The sequence below is a fragment of the Eretmochelys imbricata genome, chromosome 26, assembly GCF_965152235.1.
Source record: "Eretmochelys imbricata isolate rEreImb1 chromosome 26, rEreImb1.hap1, whole genome shotgun sequence".
In the NCBI taxonomy this organism is placed as follows: Eukaryota; Metazoa; Chordata; order Testudines; family Cheloniidae; genus Eretmochelys; species Eretmochelys imbricata.
Window position 1 is genome coordinate 8,795,916 of NC_135597.1, and position 22,239 is coordinate 8,818,154.

General features: G+C 41.5%; 1 protein-coding gene across 1 annotated transcript in view; it reads right to left on the reverse strand.

Annotated features, from left to right (window-relative positions):
* Positions 1-1,093: 1,093 nt before the first annotated feature.
* LRRTM4 (leucine rich repeat transmembrane neuronal 4) overlaps positions 1,094-22,239 on the reverse strand; it is a 389,993-nt gene continuing 368,847 nt past the window's right edge. Inside the window, exon 2 of the mRNA XM_077805555.1 lies at positions 1,094-1,318. Within this exon, the coding sequence (XP_077661681.1) occupies positions 1,094-1,318 (225 nt within the window). The remainder of the gene's footprint in view (positions 1,319-22,239) is intronic.

Below are 22,239 nucleotides of genomic sequence, written 5' to 3' on the forward strand. Positions count from 1 at the left end.
TTATCTTGGCTGTGGTGTCCCAACCACAAAATAATATGTTTATTTTTTTCCACCACTTTTTTTGTCCTTTTATTGATAAAATCTACACAAAAGCTAACTCATCATAATAATTAATTAAAAAAACAAAACAAAACGAATGCTACACATTCTCCTGTGTTTTAGAAATTGTGTCGGCTATTGAGTTTCATTGAAATGCTCCTGCTTTATGCATTTCCTTCCAATCCATTTTGGGCACATTGTATCCATTTGGGTACCCAAAAGTCCATTATTTTTTGCCTATGACATCTCTGGATTGTAAATGTGTGAACTGATATTCCATCAGGTTTCCCCATTTTTAGAGCCCAAATGGTAATTATAATGTTGACAATGGAGCACGATGAAGATAGTAAAAAATCCAAAGCACCCTCCATAGTGCACAGCATGGGTCTTAAAATGTACATGCACCCAAGGTTTTTGTTTGTTTTTCTTTCTTCCTTTGTTCTGCTGCATCAATTGCCAACGTCCTTTTGGTTCAACACAAGCTGTAATGCCCATGTTTGGAGTTCAAAATATTAGCACTTGACCCCTCCCCCCGAAAAGTAAAATAAAATAGCCATCGTTTTGTTGTTTGATTTAAAAAAGAAAAGAAAAATCAATTTAAACAAAGCTTTTAAGAGTAACAAACACTTAATAAAGAAGCTATGACTGACCCACCTTGCAACCTCCCACCTCGTTTTTACCTGTGGTTCTCCTTCTCAAGAACCGTGCAACGTAGAAAAATCAAATATACAAACAGAACTCTTAATCCATCCCTTTATGTAGCTAGAGTGAATCTATTTTTAATAAGAACTTGACAATCTCTCTTTAATATTTACAACAAGGAGTCTGTTTGAAAGTTTTAAAGCAAAGAAAATCTTCAAGTTCTCAGCACTGAATTGCAAGACAGAAATTCCACACTTTTCTTTATCCCTTTTCCTTTTGTTTGTGGTGGAACATTTGCAACTGGAATGGTAGATTTTGTTTGTTTTTTTTCTTGTCCTGTTCTCTTCTGAGATGGAAGTCCCTCAAAAGAATTCCCTACTCCCACCCATTCCTGAAGAAGCGGTCTCCATGATTAGTTTGGTATTCTCTCAATGTAAATGGCTGGAGCGGCTGAGCGCGCAATTGTAGCTATGAAGCTGTGGTCTCGACTGAGGTCCAGGTTGGTGGTCTCAACCTGCTCCACCCGGGAGATGGTGTCATACGCCTTATTTACATGGAGAGGCTTGTGGGCCTGGCAGTATCCGATCACTGGTTGGTCATAGCTGTAATAGGGCAAGGTCTTCATGGGGTGAGGCACCTGCATCAGAAAAAAAAACAGAGACAAAAAGAGAGAAACATGTGAATGATCTGCTTAACTAGGTGTTTGTACAGCACCAAGGACAACGGGCCCTTGGATAGGTCGACCGCTTGGCAGTAGCACGATATAGATGTTAAAAAATAACAACGTTAAAACACTTTTCAGAGTCTCTCTGAATCCCTTTCATAGAGGTCTAATTCTGCAGCCCTTACACTTAGTGAGTAGCACTTATGCTGAATTCTTACTAGAATACACAAGACTATTTGAGTTCCATTGTAGTCAATGGGACTATTTGTGGATGGAACGCAAAACTGTGTAGAAGGCTCAAGTGCTGCACAGACCCATCTATCCTGGATCTCTTTGGATCCCAAGGCCTATTCTGGATCCCCTCTCTCCCTTTTATTTGAATTCCTTGGTAAGCATCTTTCCATACACTGGCATAACAAACGAAGAATTTTAAAAATACCCCATACTTTTAAACGTTAATCCTAAAAACTAATATAATTAATAGCAAAACATTAGATACAAATCTTTTCCTATCTGCCTTTGCAAGTAATTTAATAATCTGCAGGAGATGAGCTGATCAAATTGAAAAAAGCCTGCTCCATGGGGATGGGAGAGAATCTACAGGAAATACAAGTTACAGTTTATTCCGGTCGTGCTAAAGCTAAATTCAGCACAGCTGGAGATATGCTATCTTGTAACAAATACTTCTTTATAGTCCCTTCCAAGCTTTAAATGAAGAGCACAGAGCCAGTTCATCATGACTTTTCATTGCATGGTATACTTCTTCTAGACAGGTATGAAAATGCAGTGCATCTCAGAGCTATTAATGCTAATTATAACTTTTATTGTGGTAGAATGAATGTGACACGCTGTACCTCAGAATAGCACCCTGTACCCCTTTATTCATCATTCATATATTAATGTGATATTTCATACAAATATGCCATGTCAGATATCATATGAAAGGTCATGATCTGCCGAAACCACATGTTCTGTCAAAATATGTGTATTATTAGTGTGTATGATGTTATGAAATTCTGTTGTATGGTAGTTACTGAAATATGCTGTACATTTGCTAGGGACATACAAAGGACCCCCGCCCAGGAGGGTGTTCAATGACCATTAATCAGCAGAAGAGTTGTAATCAAGGAATTTACAATTCAATGAGGGCTGCCCAAGCACCACACAATTGGGACTGCTCAACTCTATGACTCAAAAAGAAAAGGAGAACTTGTGGCACTTTAGAGACTAACAAATTTATTTGACCATAAAGCTTTCGTGAGCTACAGCTCACTTCATCGGATGCATTCTATGACTCAGTTGCACAAGACAACACCAGGGGGATTGCTCAACCCAGTGACTCAACAAAGCCCACCAGGACATGTCTGGGCAACTGTCTTCTAGGCACATGGACTAAGGATATAAAAAGGGGTACAGTGGCAATATGTCTTGGCCTTTCTCCTCCCCCACCTACGCTGGAAGCAACAAGAACGCTGAGAAGATGAAAATTTCAACTGAGCAGACTGGTCCAGGCCTGTGTATTGAGACCTGTAACATCCAGTGGGGTGAGAACACTGCTTGATCTAAATACTGCCTAGTGTAATAAGGTTTAAGATTTAGAACGTGCGCTTATCTTTTATTTTCTTTGGTAACTATCTCTGACCTTTTATGCCTACCACTTATAATCACTTAAAATCTATCTTTCTCCAGTTCATAAATTTGTTTTATACTTTACCGAAAACAGTGTATTTTGCTTGAAGTGCTTGAGAAATCTCAGTTTAAAAAGGCTGGTGCACATCCTCTCCACACTGAGGGAGGGGAAGACTGGGTAATAAACGTACAGTGGTCAGGCTTCTGACCAGAGCAAGATGGTGCAGCTCTGGGGTGCAAGGCTGTGGAGCTGGGGGGAATTGGCTGGTGCCTTTCTCGGAGTGGCTCTGGGAGCATTCATGCAATCCAGCTGCGTGTGGGGCTCCACATGCTGTTGTGCAGAGTGATAACCGCACCTGGTCACTAGCAAAGCATTGTGGTCACAGCTGCTTGTCACTAGCAAAGCATTGTGAGAGACAGCACAGGCTGGAGAGTTAAGGGGGCACCGTGGTAGCCCAATTCCAGGTTGCCCCCCCCCCCCCCCCCCCGGGATCCCATCACAACGAGTTCCTCCTGCATTCAAATCTAATAGGTAGTAGTTTTGTCCTTTTCCTCTACAGAATGCTGGAGGGACTCCAAGACACTCCCAGTTGTTATTCAACTGAGAACTTTTTCATCTTAAATGCACCAGTGCAAAAATCTAGCCACTCAGAAGACTTTGAAGGCACAGCCGAGATCACTTATGTACCAAATTGAGCCCTGGGGTCAGCAGATACAATTCTCATTTGAACTGGGATTTGCACCATTTTACAACAGTGTTTGAATTTGTCCATAGCTTTTAAGGTGGGTCTTTATGATACAAGAAAAGCCAAGGACTGCTCGTTTTCGGTAGACCTTTGTGATTGAGGTCCTGTGCTTTACAGTAATAATATACAGTACATTAACCACCTGGATCCCCCTGTGTACATCATTGTTTATTCCCCCTTCTCCAAACAAGAGTTAAAAGAATCAGAATCACAGTAATATCCCTAAATGGCATTTAAATTAAATGGCATTTTCCTTATCAACCAGTTCTCAGTACTTTTCCAAACCATCCCTTGATCAATTCAAGGTGTTTTCTCTCTTCAGCTGACAGGAACAATGCCAGTTAAAGAAACAGTTTTGCACATTCCTGAGATCCCACTGAGAGCTTGTCTAAACTGAGGATTTTTGCAATGATGTAGCTGATTTTCATTTACACTAGGATCCCTTTACACTGCTGCGTTAGCTTACATTTATTCCCATTCCGAGGCTTCTTTACACTGACCGAGTGGTATGAAGAGACCTCCGTGCAAATGAGAATAAGGCCTGTAAGTACTTTTCAGAGAATGGGCCTGATTGTGTAAACTGTCAGTCATATGGGCAGTCCCTATTGAGGTGACTAGTTGTAGGACTGTTCATGTACAAGGAAAATTTGGCAGAATCAGACCTTATTATGCGTAATGCTGAATAGTGTTGAGGAAATTGGTCATTTTAAAACAAGTTGAAGCTATTAGATTTTCTATTTAAGCACCAGATGGGAACTTGATCTAAATTCCCATACAAGGAATTGATAAACATATTAAATCCAGTCTCCAGAATAACGAATATCTTGCTTCATTAAAAGAGTAAGGAAAGATTTATGGTTAAGGCAGCAGACTAGGACACAGGAGAATTAGGTTCCGTTGCTGGCTTCTGCCATAGCCTTTCACAAGTCACTTAATCTACTTTACACAACAGTTCCCACACTGTAAAACGGGGAAAATGCTACTTCCTACCTCCTCTCAGACTGTAAACTTTTTGGGGCAGAGACGTCTGTACAGTGCCAAGTTCAATGGAACACCTACCTCAGTTGGGGTCTTTCTCACCTGAAGTACAGACCACACCCACTCTAGGTCTCCTTCAACCACCATGCTTTATTATAGTGTTCCAGCCGGCCCGTGTCCTGTGGTGCTCTTTAGATATTTACAAGTCCCAGCCATATCGCCGACTTGCTTCTCAAGGAAAGGAGCAGTGCTAGCAGCCATTACTGCCTTTCTTCCGGCCCTCTGCTTCCCCCTTTCCAGGGCTTCCTTCCTCTCCGTTCATCTGTTCCCAGCTCCTGGGGTTGCCTCCCCCTCTAATTAGCACTTCAGCTGTAGCTCCACTTGTTAATTGATTCTCTAATTAGGACCCAATTAACCTATATTGCTAGGGATTTGAGTGACAGTGCTGAGTCAGCTTCTGACTCAGCATGCGGGTTACAGGCCTCTAGATTGCTACTGCAAAACAAATAAACTACAATTTAATCATTCAAAGCGCAAAAACAGGTTGCTATAAATACTGTAATAAACACAATAGTACCTAACATTTCTACAACACTTTGCATCTGAGGATTTCAGAGCCCTTTACAAAGGAAGACAAATATGATGTTAGTCTCACTGGGCAGGTGAGTAAACTGAGGCACAGAGCGGATACTTGAGAGGAAATCAATGACAAAGGCAAGAACAAAATTTTTATATCCTAGCCGCTAGGCCTATGTTCTATTTGTTGTACCACTCTGCCGCCAGTAATTGCTGCAATTCAGGCTACAAAAGTTTCTAAATTTGGCTTTGGAACATAGCAAATTGTAATGAAGACAAACAGTTGCTTAGGTAGGAGTACAACAGATACAGAAAGTGCTTCTTTCTTTTATGATGAATCATAATATCCATTCAGTCTTTGGCTAAGTGTACTCTTTCATTATTACACTCTAGGACAGCCCAGTCCAGTAGACTGCGTGAGACAGAGACATAGAATGAAAGATGATGAGATATTTGTCACAAGACCATTCGCCAGTACATATCTGTTAGCCATCGTTTCTAAACGAATTATTTCCTTTTCTAAAAGTTGTACTGTCCAATAATATTTATTTTCGTTTAAACTGATAGTTTATTTAATATAGGGAAATAAAAGTACCTTAAAATGAAATATACTCCGATGTCACTGAGATTTATAGACGACAACTTTTTTCCAGTTAATCTTTGTACTCAGAAGGGATAATCGAACTTCATTTTAAATGTTTTTGTATAAGGCCAAATACAGTCCCTGAAGTGTTGCAAATAGTTGATTAAGTCAATGAATGAGGTGCTATCTGTTCTTCGAAGTAAGCTTTGACTCTATCAGCCAAAAACGTATTATGCTAGAAGCACTAAGTATTCAGAAAGGTTTTCAGCTAATGGGCTGTATTAATTAGCTGGTATTAACTTCTGAAGTCTTCACCTCTGTAGATCTTCCCACTAAATGGTCTAAACATTGCTGTCTTAACAGCCGCCCACTTGAAACAAACATTCCATTACAAGCAAAATTTACATAAACCTGTATCTGAGGGATTAACATAAAAGATTCAGTGGGAGAAATTTAGGAATGCAAATCTTCCCTTTCAAAGTGAAATTAACATTGGAGAGGTTAATGGCTCGACAGCCTCATGGCTGAATAACAACTGCACTAAAACAAGCAGAACAAAGCTGAGTGTACCTGACACCAAATGAAATTCTGGAGCAGCATTAAACATATGTTTCTCAGGGCTTCATGCTTGTTCAGTTTTCTCTTGAATGCTCAATAGTGAGCCTGATTCTCCACTGGGTTGGGCCCCAGTTCATCAGAGCATGTAAGCACATATTTAAGTTCACCCCTATTCAACAAAGCACTTAAGCATGTGGTCGAACTTTGATGAATAGGAATGGATGGCAGAATTCGGAAGCTGCACAGATTTTATGGGGGCATAACTCTGTTGAACTGGAATTTTCTTTGGCAAAGAACTGCTAAAACAGAATGTAAAATCTGGGCCAATAGTTTTGCTTACCTACCTCAGAGAGCTGCCAAGCGAGTGAAATACCTAACGTGTAAAGTGCTGTGATGAAAAGCGTATGATGCTTGTGCTACCGGTCTAATGAGAAAAGACTTATTTGAAAATTCTTTCAAAGGCTAGAATTCAACGTGGGCTTACTCTTTCTACAGCAGGGTGCCGCTAATTAACATAATTAATAATCAGTCACTCCCAATGATGTTTAGATAAGGAGGTGCCCTTGGTAAGAGCTGATGTGAGGAGGTAGGGAGCACTGCAGTAAAAGTGAAAAGTTTGTTTTTACACAGCCCACAAAAATACAAAACTAAATCTTCACCTTCATCAGCTATCACTTGTCCATGTTTTAGGGCCTGATCTGGTGCCCACTGAACTCAATGAGAGTGTTTTCATTGGCTTTAGTGGGCTTTGGATTGGAAATTCAAAAACACAGGAAAAAAAAAAAGCCACCGTGGCTTAATAGCCATGTAAAAGAAGCAGTGAGAGATAAAAAGGTATATTTTAAAAAGTGGAAGTCAAATCCTAGTGAGGTAAATAGAAAGGAGCATAAACACTGCCAAATTAAGTGTAAAAACGTAACAAGAAAAGCCAAAAAGGAGTTTGAAGATCAGCTAGCCAAAAACTCAAAAGGTAATAACAAAATGTTTTTAAGGACATCAGAAGCAGGAAGCCTGCTAAACAACCAGTGGTGCCCCGGAGATACAAAAGGAGCACTTAAAGACAATAAAGTCATTGCAGAGAAACTAAATGAATTCTTTGCTTCAGTCTTCACGGCTGAGGATGTTAGGGAGATTCCCAAATCTGAGCCATCCTTTGTAGGTGACAAATCTGAGGAATTGTCATAGATTGAAGTGTCATTAGAGGAGGTTTTGGAATTAATTGAAAAAAGAAAAGGAGTACTTGTGGCACCTTAGAGACTAACCAATTTATCTGAGCATAAGCTTTTGTGAGCTACAGCTCACTTCATCGGATGCATACTGTGGAAAGTGTAGAAGATCTTTTTATACACACAAAGCATGAAAAAATACCTCCTCCCACCCCACTCTCCTGCTGGTAATATCTTATCTAAAGTGATCACTCTCCTTACAATGTATATGATAATCAAGTTGGGCCATTTCCAGCACAAATCCAGGTTTTCTCCCCCCCTCCCCCCCCAACCCCACTCTCCTGTTGGTAATAGCTTATCTAAAGTGACCACTCTCCTTACAATGTGTATGATAATCAAGGTGGGCCATTTCCAGCACAAATTCAGGGTTTAACAAGAATGTCGGGGGGGGGGGTAGGAAAAAACAAGGGGAAATAGGTTACCTTGCATAATGACTTAGCCACTCCCAGTCTCTAAGATCTTCTACACTTTCCACAGTATGCATCCGATGAAGTGAGCTGTAGCTCACGAAAGCTTATGCTCAGATAAATTGGTTAGTCTCTAAGGTGCCACAAGTACTCCTTTTCTTTTTGTGAATACAGACTAACACGGCTGTTACTCTGAAACCTGGAATTAATTGAGAAACTTAATAGTAACAAGTCACTGGGACCAGATGGCATTCACCCAAGAGTTCTGAAAGAACTCAAATGTGAAATTGTGGAACTATTAACTATGGTTTGTAACCTGTCCTTTAACTCAGCTTCTGTACCCAATGACTGGAAGACAGCTAATGTAACACCAATATTTTAAAAGGGCTCTAGAGGTGATCCCGGCAACTACAGACCAGTAAGTCTAACGTCAGTACTGGGCAAATTAGTTGAAACAATAGTCAAGAATAAAATGTCAGACACATAGAAGAACATAAATTGTTGGGCAAAAGTCAACATGGTTTCTGTAAAGGGAAACCATGCCTTACTAATCTACTAGAGTTCTTTGAAGGGGTCAACAAACATGTGGACAAGGGGGAATCCAGTGGACATAGTGTACTTAGATTTCCAGAAAGCCTTTGACAAGGTCCCTCACCAAAGGCTCTTAAGTAAATTAAGTTATCATGAGATAAGAGGGAAGATCCTCTCATGGATTGAGAACTGGTTAAAAGACAGGGAACAAAGGGTAGGAATAAATGGTACATTTTCAGAATGGAGAGGGGCACCAAGTGGTGTTCCCCAAGGGTCAGTCCTAGGACCAGTCCTATTCAACTTATTCATGAATGATCTGGAGAAAGGGCTGAACAGTGAGGTGAGAAAGTTTGGAACTTCAAAAAGATCTCACAAAACTAAGTGATTGGGCAACAAAATGGCAAATGCAATTTAACGTGGATAAATGTAAAGTAATGCACATTGGAAAAAATAACCCCAATTATACATACAATATGATGGGGGCTAATTTAGCTACAACTAATCAGGAAAGAGATCTTGGAGTCATCATGGATAGTTCTCTGAAGACATCCATGCAGTGTGCAGCGGCAGTCAAAAAAGCAAACGGGATGTTAGGAATCATTAAAAAAAGGGATAGAGAATAAGACGAAGAATCTCTTATTGCCCTTACATAAATCCATGATATGCCCACATCTTGAATCCTGCATACTGATGTGGTCTCCTCATCTCAAAAAAGATATACTGGCAGAGAAGGGCAACTAAAATGATTAGGGGTTTGGAATGGGTCCCATATGAGGAGAGATTAAAGAGGCTTGGACTTTTCAGCTTAGAAAAGAGGAGACTGAGGAGGGATATGATAGAGGTCTATAAAATCATGAGTGGTGTGGAGAAAGTGAATAAGGAAAAGTTATTTACTTGTTCCCATAATATAAGAAATAGGGGCCACCAAATGAAATTAACGGGCAGCAGGTTTAAAACAAATAAAAGGAATTTCTTCTTCACACAGCACACAGTCAACCTGTTGAACTCCTTGCCCGAGGAGGTTGTGAAGGCTAGGACTATAACAGGGTTTAAAAGAGAACTAGATAAACTCATAGAGGTTAAGTCCATTAACGGCTATTAGCCAGGATGGGTAAGGAATGATGTCCCTAGCCTCTTTTTGTCAGAGGGTGGAGCTGGATGGCAGGAGAGAGATCACTTGATCATAACCTGTTAGGTTCACTCCCTCTGGGGCACCTGGCATTGGCCACTGTCGGCAGACAGGATACTGGGCTGGCTGGACCTTTTGTCTGACCCAGTATGGCCATTCTTATGAACCTTGTTGAATAGCCACATGTTGAATATCCACATCCACATTGTAAATCCATGCTCTTTCTTTTCCCCTTTTAGTACATTACCCAAACTTGATTCTGTAAAATGGTCAGGGTGGTAGACTTGGGAGATCCACCTTCAAGTTCCTTCCCTGCCATAGACTTCCTGTGTGATCTTGGACAGGCCACCTAATCTCTCTGTGCATCAGTTCCCCCATCTGTGAATAGGGGATAATAGCACTTTTCTACCTAACAGGGGTGTTGTGTGGATACATACACTAAAGATTGTGACAGGTTTGAGAGTAGCAGCCGTGTTAGTCTGTATCCGCAAAAAGAAAAGGAGTACTTGTGGCACCTTAGAGACTAACAAATTTATTTGAGCATAAGCTAGCTCACGAAAGCTCATGCTCAAATAAATTTGTTCGTCTCTAAGGTGTCACAAGTACTCCTTTTCTTTTTGAAGATTGTGAGGCACGCATATATTACATTGCTGAGAATAAGATATGTTACTTAAGACAGATAGGAAGTTATGCCCTTTCTGAAAATCAGTAAGGTGTCTCAATTTGGACATCCAAAAATCGAGATACCCTGAATCACTAGTTACTTTAGAAAATTTGGGTCTTGTAGTTAATTATATGGACAGAACTATACTTTAATAATTTCTAGTACTGTTTGTTCCTGTGCCTAAATTAGAAAATAAACACTTTTTAAAAAAATATTCCCAGACCTGGTCCTCTCACTCAGGTGGAATAGCTCAATGGCCATCCCACTGAGTTTTCTTCTGTAGAAAACAAAAATAAAGCATGAAAGGTCTCAGCCAGGTGAGTGCTCTGGTTGCCTGCACCATAGCGCTTTGCAGTTAAGATAAACCCAATTTGCACTTCATTTGTTTCCTAAACAGGCATTTATCTAATGGTACTTGTTGAACAAACAACATTAAAAAGAAAAGGAGTACTTGTGGCACCTTAGAGACTAACCAATTTATTTGAGCATGAGCTTTCGTGAGCTACAGCTCACTTCATCGGATGCATACCGTGGAAACTGCAGCAGACATTATATACACACAGAGATCATGAAACAATACCGCCTCCCACCCCACTCTCCTGCTGGTAATAGCTTATCTAAAGTGATCATCAAGTTGGGCCATTTCCAGCACAAATCCAGGTTTTCTCACCCTCCACCCCCCCACACACAAACTCACTCTCCTGCTGGTAATAGCCCATCCAAAGTGACAACTCTCTTCACAATGTGCATGACAATCAAGGTGGGCCATTTCCAGCACAAATCCAGGTTTTCTCACCCCCCCACCCCCATACACACACAAACTCACTCTCCTGCTGGTAATAGCTCATCCAAAGTGACCACTCTCCCTACAATGTGCATGGTAATCGAGGTGGGCCATGTCCAGCACAAATCCAGGCTTTCTCACCCCCCCCCCACCTTTTTCCCGGGGACACACACACACACAAAAACTCACTCTCCTGCTGGCAACAGCTCATCCAAACTGACCACTCTCCAAGTTTAAATCCAAGTTTAACCAGAACGTCTGGGGGGCGGGGGCGGTAGGAAAAAACAAGGGGAAATAGGCTACCTTGCATAATGACTTAGCCACTCCCAGTCTCTATTTAAGCCTAAATTAATAGTATCCAATTTGCAAATGAATTCCAATTCAGCAGTTTCTCTCTGGAGTCTGGATTTGAAGTTTTTTTGTTTTAAGATAGCGACCTTCATGTCTGTGATTGCGTGACCAGAGAGATTGAAGTGTTCTCCGACTGGTTTATGAATGTTATAATTCTTGACATCTGATTTGTGTCCATTTATTCTTTTACGTAGAGACTGTCCAGTTTGACCAATGTAAATGGCAGAGGGGCATTGCTGGCACATGATGGCATATATCGCATTGGTGGATGTGCAGGTGAACGAGCCTCTGATAGTGTGGCTGATGTTATTAGGCCCTGTGATGGTGTCCCCTGAATAGATATGTGGGCACAGTTGGCAACGGGCTTTGTTGCAAGGATAAGTTCCTGGGTTAGTGGTTCTGTTGTGTGGTATGTGGTTGCTGGTGAGTATTTGCTTCAGGTTGGGGGGCTGTCTGTAGGTAAGGACTGGCCTGTCTCCCAAGATTTGTGAGAGTGTTGGGTCATCCTTTAGGATAGGTTGTAGATCCTTAATAATGCATTGGAGGGGTTTTAGTTGGGGTCTGAAGGTGACGGCTAGTGGCGTTCTGTTATTTTCTTTGTTAGGCCTGTCCTGTAGTAGGTGACTTCTGGGAACTCTTCTGGCTCTATCAATCTGTTTCTTCACTTCCGCAGGTGGGTATTGTAGTTGTAAGAAAGCTTGATAGAGATCTTGTAGGTGTTTGTCTCTGTCTGAGGGGTTGGAGCAAATGCGGTTGTATCGCAGAGCTTGGCTGTAGACGATGGATCGTGTGGTGTGGTCAGGGTGAAAGCTGGAGGCATGTTAAACTTGGATTTAAACTTGGAGAGTGGTCAGTTTGGATGAGCTATTGCCAGCAGGAGAGTGAGTTTGTGTGTGTGTGTGTCCCCGGGAAAAAGGTGTGTGTGTGGGGGGGGATGAGAAAGCCTGGATTTGTGCTGGACATGGCCCACCTTGATTACCATGCACATTGTAGGGAGAGTGGTCACTTTGGATGAGCTATTACCAGCAGGAGAGTGAGTTTGTGTGTGTATGGGGGTGGGGGAGGGTGAGAAAACCTGTATTTGTGCTGGAAATGGCCCACCTTGATTATCATGCACATTGTAGGGAGAGTGGTCACTTTGGATGAGCTATTACCAGCAGGAGAGTGAGTTTGTGTGTGTGGTTTTTGGAGGGGGGTGAGGGAGTGAGAGAACCTGGATTTGTGCAGGAAATGGCCCACCTTAATTATCATGCACATTGTGAAGAGAGTTGTCACTTTGGATGGGCTATTACCAGCAGGAGAGTGAGTTTGTGTGTGGGGAGGTGGAGGGTGAGAAAACCTGGATTTGTGCTGGAAATGGCCCAACTTGATGATCACTTTAGATAAGCTATTACCAGCAGGACAATGGGGTGGGAGGCGGTATTGTTTCATGATCTCTGTGTGTATATATTGTCTGCTGCAGTTTCCACGGTACGCATCCGATGAAGTGAGCTGTAGCTCATGAAAGCTCATGCTCAAATAAATTGGTTAGTCTCTAAGGTGCCACAAGTACTCCTTTTCTTTTTGCGAATACAGATTAACACTGCTGTTACTCTGAAACAACATTAAGTTAACCTTTAAAGTTATGTGTATCCATAATTCCTGAACACACAGACATTGGAATTATGGAGGTAATATTTTCTCATTTGCGCTAATATTTAGCCTCTGAACACAATGGTTTTGTTACTGAATTAATATGTCTGCTGTTAAATCTACTTCAGAGCACATTTTATACTGTATATCATTTAACGTAAAAAATAATAAGCAAGATATGAAGTCATAGTTTTAGGATTAGTGGAATACACAGCTTCACCTAAAAGATAAATTGATTAAATACATTAGCCAGATATAATTGATATAGGAAATTTTAATGAATTTCATGCTGTTGAAAGATGATGAGTTGAAAGCCCTGGAAACTCGCTTTGGAACTGATTCAGGGAAGCATTTAGGCATGTGCTTAATTTGAAGCATATACTTAAAACCTCTTAAAGTAAATGGGACAATATAGAATAAGAGAGTTATACAAATGTGGGCTGGCAGGACCCCATAAGGTAGCTAGTCCATTCTCCTGCACTGAGGCAGTATGAAGTATATCTAGGGCACTGACATGGACAATCAGTCCCATTTCAAAGAGCACTAGCTCAAAGCACTCCAACAAACTGTGAATGTACATCAGCAGTCTGCACACAGGCAGTTAGAGCATAACAGGCTAGTGCAGGGTAGGTTCGCTTCCCAGTTTACTGCGGCCTGGTTGTTCATGTAGAAAAGCCCTCAGAGCACACTTAATAGCTTTCCAGAGCCAGGGCCTTTACCCGCAGAACAGGTGCAAGCTTCCACGGCACTGCCAGTGTGCTCCAGTTGTGACCCCCAAGGTCCAGCACAGGTGAAAGAGTGATTTAGGACTTAATCCAAAGCCCAGTGAAGTGAATGGAAAGATTTCCATCGATTTCAGTGGGCTCTGAAACAGGCCCTTTGTCCACAGACTTCAGCCCTTGGACTTCCTGCTGAGTCTGCCAACTGCTAAGAGCCATCACATCTCTAACCACCTTACATTCCAAGGGTAAGGCACATTTCAGCTGTGCCTTTGCAAATACACACAAAAAGCAGAGCTACACATTATACATATAGTATATAAAATTATATAAACCCGTGCACACATATATACACACAGAGATCCCATTTTCAGTTACTGTAAACAAAACAAAACAAAACAACAAAAATAGTTTTCAACCCTCTCCCCCTCTCTCCCAAAATTTACTGACATTTTCTGTAGAAAAACCCATTTGGATTTTAAAAAAAAAAAATCTGCATTTTATTTTAAAAATCAAATGAAAAATTGTGACTAGCTCTACGAGGAAGTGCCAGAAGTCTCATGAGAAACCCTGTTCATGGAAAATATCTCAGCCAAGCGGATGTGCATGAATTTGGAATAAGTCTCAGGTAAACTGCTCAACTTCAGTCTTGAACTGCTGTTCTACAAAATCTTTGCCACCAATCCTGACAGTCCCCCTTGGTATACCAAGGTTCAAAAATCCTACAGAGAACTTTGTCTGAGTCTAGAACAAGCCTGGATTAGGCCTGGAGCACTGAGCAGAGTTCATCTGACAAGATGAGGGGGTGTCTGACTTCCCTGATCAGTTTACTGCAATTTCATGTTCACTTTCCTTCCCATGCCAGAGAGAAACTGTTTCCGAACCTCCTTTATTCACTTCCCACCAAATCATGCCAGCAGCTTATGTAACTTCCACAAGGAGAGGACACAGGCAAGGAAGGAAGGAACACATAGGGCCTAACTGAGGTGCAGTCATGGTGCAGAGCCCTGCCTGAAAGATGTCAAGGTCAGACCAGGATCTCTCAGGATACACAAACCAAAACTGCAGCAGAGATCCTACAGTGCAGCCAGAAAGAGACTGAAAGAGAAAGAGACAGAAAGCACAGGCCTGAGTTGTCAGGCAGAGAATCACCAAGTCCGTGCCTGTCAGCTTTCCCAAGGAAAATGAGGAGAGGGTATAGGGTCAAAATCTTAGGAGGGGGTATCACCTTGTCTCCATCAAAAAGGGAAAATCTTTGGTTGGGTGTGCACTAGGAAACCACTAATAACCCATAGCTTTAAAATGCTGTACAAAACAAACTTTCTGCTAAATAAAGTACTTTATCTCCCTTGACTTTCCCCCTTTTCTCTTCTTATTTTCCACTTTCCCTTCTGGATCCTGATGTGTCTTTTATTTATGAATATCAAAGTTAATTTTCCATCTTTTGCCTGTTGGCTAATTTGTCCACCCTTTTCTCCAAACCTACTTCCCTTATATTTCTTTAAATTATTTTTCCTTTTTTGATCTACTCTGCCTACTTTTGCTTTATTGCTTTGTCCCCATCTCTCTACTTACTTTCCCCACCTTGATTTCTCCCCACATAAGTCAAAATCCTACGAGCTGATGTGCACGTGTGGTGCCCTGTGCCCATGTGGCTTCTTGTTTGATGCATCATCATCAATGGAAATATCTGTCCTCATGGATCAAGAAGCAAAATCAGGGTCATCATGCCCCTTCCTATCTCCCAAGTCCTGTTTGGACGGGCCCAGAGCACAGGTCTTGCGACCTTTCACATACAGTTGCTGGGAGGAAGCTGGCGCATAAGCAAGTGTCAGAATGAATTTGCAGGTTTCACCTTTCAAATGCAAATGAGCTGACAAGGACAGTGAACAGCATGTGCTATGTTTCAGAGTAACAGCCGTGTTAGTCTGTATTCGCAAAAAGAAAAGGAGTACTTGTGGCACCTTAGAGACTAACCAATTTATTTGAGCATGAGCTTTCGTGAGCTACAGCTCACTTCATCAGATACATACCGTGGAAACTGCCTGTGGAAACATAGCATGTGCTATGGTTGCCACCTCGGCCAACACTGAGGATTGAACAAGGACCTCTCAGGCCAAATGCAGAAATATCTACAGCTTCAGCTAAGGAGACAGGTTGTGTAACTGTATCAGACTCACATTCTCTGTGGACTGGAAACACCATGCACCGTGACCGGTGCTTTCCACATGCAATTGTGATACCGATTACATACTTTACAGGACCAGCTCCCGTGTGCTTTAAATCACAATTAATATTTGTATCTATTTATTAGATTGCATCTCGTCAGTAAAGCACGAGAGAAGAAGTGGTCAAAGTAGAGGCTGCAAATGAGAGTCAGGGGTCACAAATTTCAGAGTAGCAAAAACTCCTTCACGTCTCATATTTTCAAACGGAAGAGCAGGATCCCAGCCAGTTGGAGAGGGTGTCTTAGCATGGAAAATGTTGAGAACCGACAGCCTAGAGAGTAATTCAGGATAAAAAGCACTATACTATCAATTATCATGGTCACGTTTCATGTTAAGTTTCTATTTACATTTTGTAAAGGGTTAATAAATGGTTAATAGATATAGTAATTGGTAATAGTTATAAGCTATAGTTATAAGCTACTATAACTACGTTATAGTTGGTACAGACATGAGTAGTATGCGTTAGAGAGGGTCATAAGCACATTAGTGTAATAGATTATTAAAAGCCATGCTTATAAGGCTACTTATGGACTTGCTGAACAATTGATGAATCATTTATTAAAATAACAATAATGCAATATACTTTCATAAACTATTTATAATATAAAAACTAGGCCATTATGATTTTTGTTGTCCATCCTTCCTTGCAAAAGTATATTACAGGTTACAAGCCCCCATATAGGATGACCAGATAGCAAGGGTGAAAAATCGGGACGGGGTGGGGAGTAATTGGCACCTATATAAGACAAAGCCCCAAATATCGGGACTGTCCCTATAAATTCGGGACATCTGGTCACCCTACCCCCATATAACGTCATCTTGTTAGAATGCCTGTCAGTTTAATGGATACGATATGCACACTGGAATTCTATTCTTTCTTTCACTGAGTCATTTCTGAAGATAACTAAGGGAGTATCTGTCCTATCAGACCACAACAGTACCTGCCCCTTTAAATGCAAACCTTTCACTGGATTATTTAACTGGACACACTACTCCCAATATGAGAGGGAAAGTCATGAATATCCCACTCTTCTGTCTGTGGGCAGATTTCAGCTTTTCATCAGTAAGTGAAATGGTTTCCCTATAGAAAACTACTGGAGAAGAGAAAATCTTTTAAACCCTGTTATTGTTCCTTGGATAAGGTATTTCTTTTAAATTGCTTTATATTTATTTTATGGAGTGACTGTTGCTAGAAGAAAAGAACCTTTTTCTGGGAAGTATGATGAGAGAGGCATGGCAATTTTTCACGTTTCACTGTGGAGGAGGTGATAGAATAACCAGATATTTATTTTATTCAGAAAGTCATTGATACTGCTGCTATCACTACTAGTATAATTTCCCTTATGAAAGAGTTCTATAAAATTTAAAAGGAATGAAAGGGTGATGTTTTCAACGGTACTTAGAGTCACAAGGCTCAATTTTCAATTATATTAAGGCATCTAAAGATGCAGAAAGGCTCCTTGTAAAATTTTCAAAAATGCATAGGCCCCATTTCCTCATAGGCACCTAACTCCCATTGATTTCATGTTAGGTTAGGTTCCTGAATAACTTTGATGATCTGTCCTGGGCACCTAATGGGAGTTAAGTACCTAGAACTTTTGAAAATCCCACTAAGCACCTATCTGAATCTTAAGCTCACACGCACACCTTTGAAAATCTGGCCCACAAGTCCCAAAGGACTCCTAGGCCAAATTTTCAAAGTACCTCATTTTCAGTTTCCATTCCTACACCTAAATATGTGATAGACTGTCAAGAGCTCAGCATGTTGGTTGCTAAGCTCTTTTGAAAATCTGGCCACAAATGCTGCAATAGGAGCAGCGGGGTGCTAAGCCCTTGTCCGCACCTGGCTCTTATTTTGGGGCCTAAACTGAGCCTGAGCTGTTTTGAAAATCTGTCTGATGAGCTCTTTCATGCCTAAAGACCAGATTTTCAAAGGTATTTAAGCTCCTAAAGATGTAGATAGATCGGCACCTAATGGAATTTTTTCAAAAGCTCCTAAGCAGGTCAGGTGCCTAACTCACATTTATTTCAATGGAGTTTACATGCTTAACCTGCTTAGGCATTTTTGAATATCCCCTAGCATCTATCTGCATCTTTAGGTACCTAAATTTCTTTGAAAATCTGCTCTTCAAGCACTTTTTCAAAATCCCTCTATGACTTTCCCCAGGGCGCAATCTGAACTGTTGGACTACTGCATCCCCTTAGTTCTCCAGCCTGACATGCTATTTAAAATGCTTCGCTGAGGAACAGCAGCCCCTCCAGGATCTGCTCACTCACAGACACCAGCATGCAAAGTCACTCCCAGCTGAATCAATGAATTCTGTGCCCAGCCATCCATGAATTATATACAGGGAGACACCCACACATCCCTCAGCCCCAGCCTTGCTTCCCAGAAATGCGCATCTTGTCCTGCTCAGTAGACCATTGGACAGTACAAGCTCATCGATAGTTTGTCTTTCCAACAATGGGTAATGATTATGCAGCAGGCTTGTTGACCTCAGTAGGGATTCTCAAGCTCTTCAACCAAACCACACTGGCTTAGATAAAACCATAAAACAAGTTTATTAACTAAAGAAACAGAGATTTTAAATGATTACAAATATAGATGCATATACGTCAGGACTGGTTACAAAAGGAATAAAAGGATAAACATGCAAGCTAGTTCATAAACTTACCAAGGCGAGTAAGTTTAAATGCGAGAAAGGAGTTTTTCTCACCAACAGCTGCAATACATTTCACAGGCTGCATCTTTTCCCAGCCTGGGACCATTCCCCACTTTTGTTCAGTTCTTTGAGAGTCATTGTCGTCATCGTCATGAGCAGAGAGATGGAAGGAGGAGAGGGGTGAGGTGAAGGTCACGGTCTCTTATTTTTTATACCCTCTTCCTCTCTTTGAGGATTACCTCCCACCGAGGTACAGACAAACAGTCTCCTGTGTACCTGAGGTCGGAAGCATTTCTGAGAGGAAATGTAAATTCTTTGTCTACACTTCCCCATTGCTCAAGAATGGTTGTTTAAGTAAGTGATAGCCCACTTGTCTTTGTTGGTACCTGTCTGGGGTTGCCAGTGCGTCTTTGTCTCTGAAATGGTTTGTGGGCTTACAAAATATTTCAGTAACAATCATAGAGTAGAATCTCTTAAATTTGATCTGCAGTGATGTTACACACATTTCAGGAAGGTGACAACATTCAGCAGACGATGAGTTTTCAAATGATACCTCACAAGGCACACTTTGTACAAAATATAACCACTATATAAAAGTGGTGAACATGGGGTAAGGGTGTCACACCCATAGTAGAGGGAATCTCCTTTGCAGTGTTGTGTATCAAAAGTAGCTCCACCAAATTCAAAGGAATTGCACTGGTGTAAAATTGGTGTAAGAGAAGAATAAGTCACATAGAATTTAAAAGAAAACTATATTCCCTACTATAGAATTCTACAGGTTGATTTAAAATTCTGTAGAAAGGTTAATCTTCTCCATCAAATACTATAGAGTTTTGCCCAGAAAGGCTGCCAACAGAGCCCAAAACAAATTTCCGTCTCCACAGTCCATCTCAGCTCTACAGCTGCAGAAGGTACTGAACATCCTGGGGTATTCACCCCATAATTTCAAGGGTAATGACCACCCCTGTGAGAGAACCCAATCCTCCTCATTGACAGAGATATGGTCTTTACTCTGCCCAGCTACACTGCCCTATAGGGCAATCAGGGCTGGCCCGCCTGAGGCGGGGAGCTCATATGACACCCCCATACCCACCGCTTGGCCAAAACTTTGAAAGGTCTCAATTCTGCCTTCTTCCTGTTCTACTCCTCTCATGGTACTGCTCTGCTACCTACCCCAATAAAGGAGAACTAACAACTTAAAATGCCTTGTTCAAAAATTTTAAGTAACACTTCACTTTCAAACGCCTGAACAGCAAATGTAACTTTTCTCGTCTGCACAGTAAACACGGGCATTTTTATCTGTTTGAATAATCAAAGTGATGTTTTCCATGCCTTCTTGGTTGCAAAGATTTTAACTGCTTCCTGAAGGTCCACCAGCTGGGCCAGCTCATGCTCTATTGAGATGGTTGCAAGGCCGACCAGCCTCTCCTGTGTCATTGTGGAGCGTAGATGTGTTTTGATAACTTCAGCTTGGAGAAGCTGCGTTCTCCACTGGCAACTGTTACAGGAAGCATTCGAAGTATGCGCAGAGCAACAAAAGCATTTAGAGAGAGGGTGGTCATCTTATTTATGCACATAGATTCCAGAACAGCCTTTGGAGTTGATCCTGCTGAAATGTATCCTGAAAGGGCTTTCAGTTCATCACCTAAATCACTCGCATCAATATTGCGCATGTCATCATGTGTCAACACTGTCTCTAGTGCCCTGCATTGTTGGTGTAGTTCTTCTTCAGGTATAGTGAGGAGTTTTGGAGTATCCTACAACATCCCAGATATACTGCTGTGTTCCTTGAGCTGCATGAAACGTTCTTCAACTGACTGTATTGCACAATCTAGCACCTGGTTAAAGAATTCAACTTTGAATTGTTGTTTGGGGTCTCTTCTGGGATTATCCTGTGCCCCGTAATGAAAATGTCTTTTTCTTCAGTGACTCTTGTATTCTTGAATGGGTGGGAAAATAGCTTCAGTGTGAAGTTCCTCTGCCAACTTCTGTGCACTCTTCAGAACATTTTGAAATCTCTCATCTGATCGGTAAGACTATAGGTAGGACTTTGCTTTGTCCAGTTGTTCCATTGCTCCAGATATCTCAAGGTCAACCCCTTGGAGTCTCTTGCTTACAACATTTATTTCAAACAGTATGTCATGCCACAACACTAAGCCACACAGAAATTTGAACTTATGTATGTTTCTGGTGATTCCATTTCCCCCGCCACTGTTCTCCCATGAACAGTTTCTGTCATAGCATTATCCTCCATAATGGCAACTATGGCAGCATCTATCTTCCCAATTTGGTGTTTGATAGGCTTTATCGCCTCCACTCGACTTTCCCATCGTGTGGCACTCAGTGGTTTCAGTGTCCGAGAAGATGTTCCCAGACGTTGCTTCAAAATTTGCCACTGATGAGTTGATGCAGAGAAAAATACATCGATGCTTTGAATAACATTAAAAAATTCAGCAGTCTCACTAGAAGCTGATGCTGCATCACTGGCCACCAAGTTCAATAAATGAGAACTGCATGGGACAAAAAAAGCTCAAGGGTTTAACTCTTGGATCCGCGTCTGCACCCCTCTGTTCTTTCCTCTCCTGTTGGCACCTCTCATGTCAGCTATCACAAATCCCATATCTTTCAGCTTTTTAAGAAGCACATTTGTCATACCAGCTCCTGTAGTATCATCAATGTCAATAAATTCTGGAAAATGCTCTCTGACAGTCACCATTGCAGGGACATTTTCACTAGGTTCTGGTGTTGTTACAAAACACACCATTAAAATCATTTGTTCCATATGGCTGATGTCAGGTGTACAGTCCAGAATAACGGAGTAATATCTTGCTGACTTCAGATCTGCCACAATCTTCTGCTTGACTTTTGTTGCCAGTAAATGTATGATCTCATTTTGAATGGTTTTTCCAAGGTAGTGGTGTGTGTACATTTCTTGGGTGGTGACTCTTCTTAGATGCTCCTGGAGTACAGCATCAAACTCAGCCATCAGCTCCACAATTTTAAGGAAGTTTCCATTGCTTGGCACATACGGCTGATCTGAAGTGCCACACAGGGCTAGGTTTTGGGTAGCAAGCATTCTCACAATGGCAACGAGGCTTTTCAGAACCTTTTGCCAGGAAAGAGACTCTGATGCAATCTTCTCTTGATGCTGATCATCTAGGGTAGCCTTTAACCTTAGTCTCATCTCAAGCTCTTTCCACCTATGGAATGCTCTCTGGTGATTTGCTGCCTTCTCATGGCATGCCAGATTTTGCCAGTCCTGTGTTCCTGTAGAACCCAGTGTGGCTGGAACATTAGACTGGAAGAGTTTAAAACAAAAACAGTATGCAGCATTCTGGGTTTTTGAGTACATAAGCCATGGCCTCTCCACTTTGTCACCATTGGAGATTTCATGCCAGTAATGTGTTGGATAGAAACTTCTATTTTCATTGTCTTTGGGGAACACAAAGTTTTTCACTTGCTGTGGCCCATGCAGTACAAGGAAGTCCCT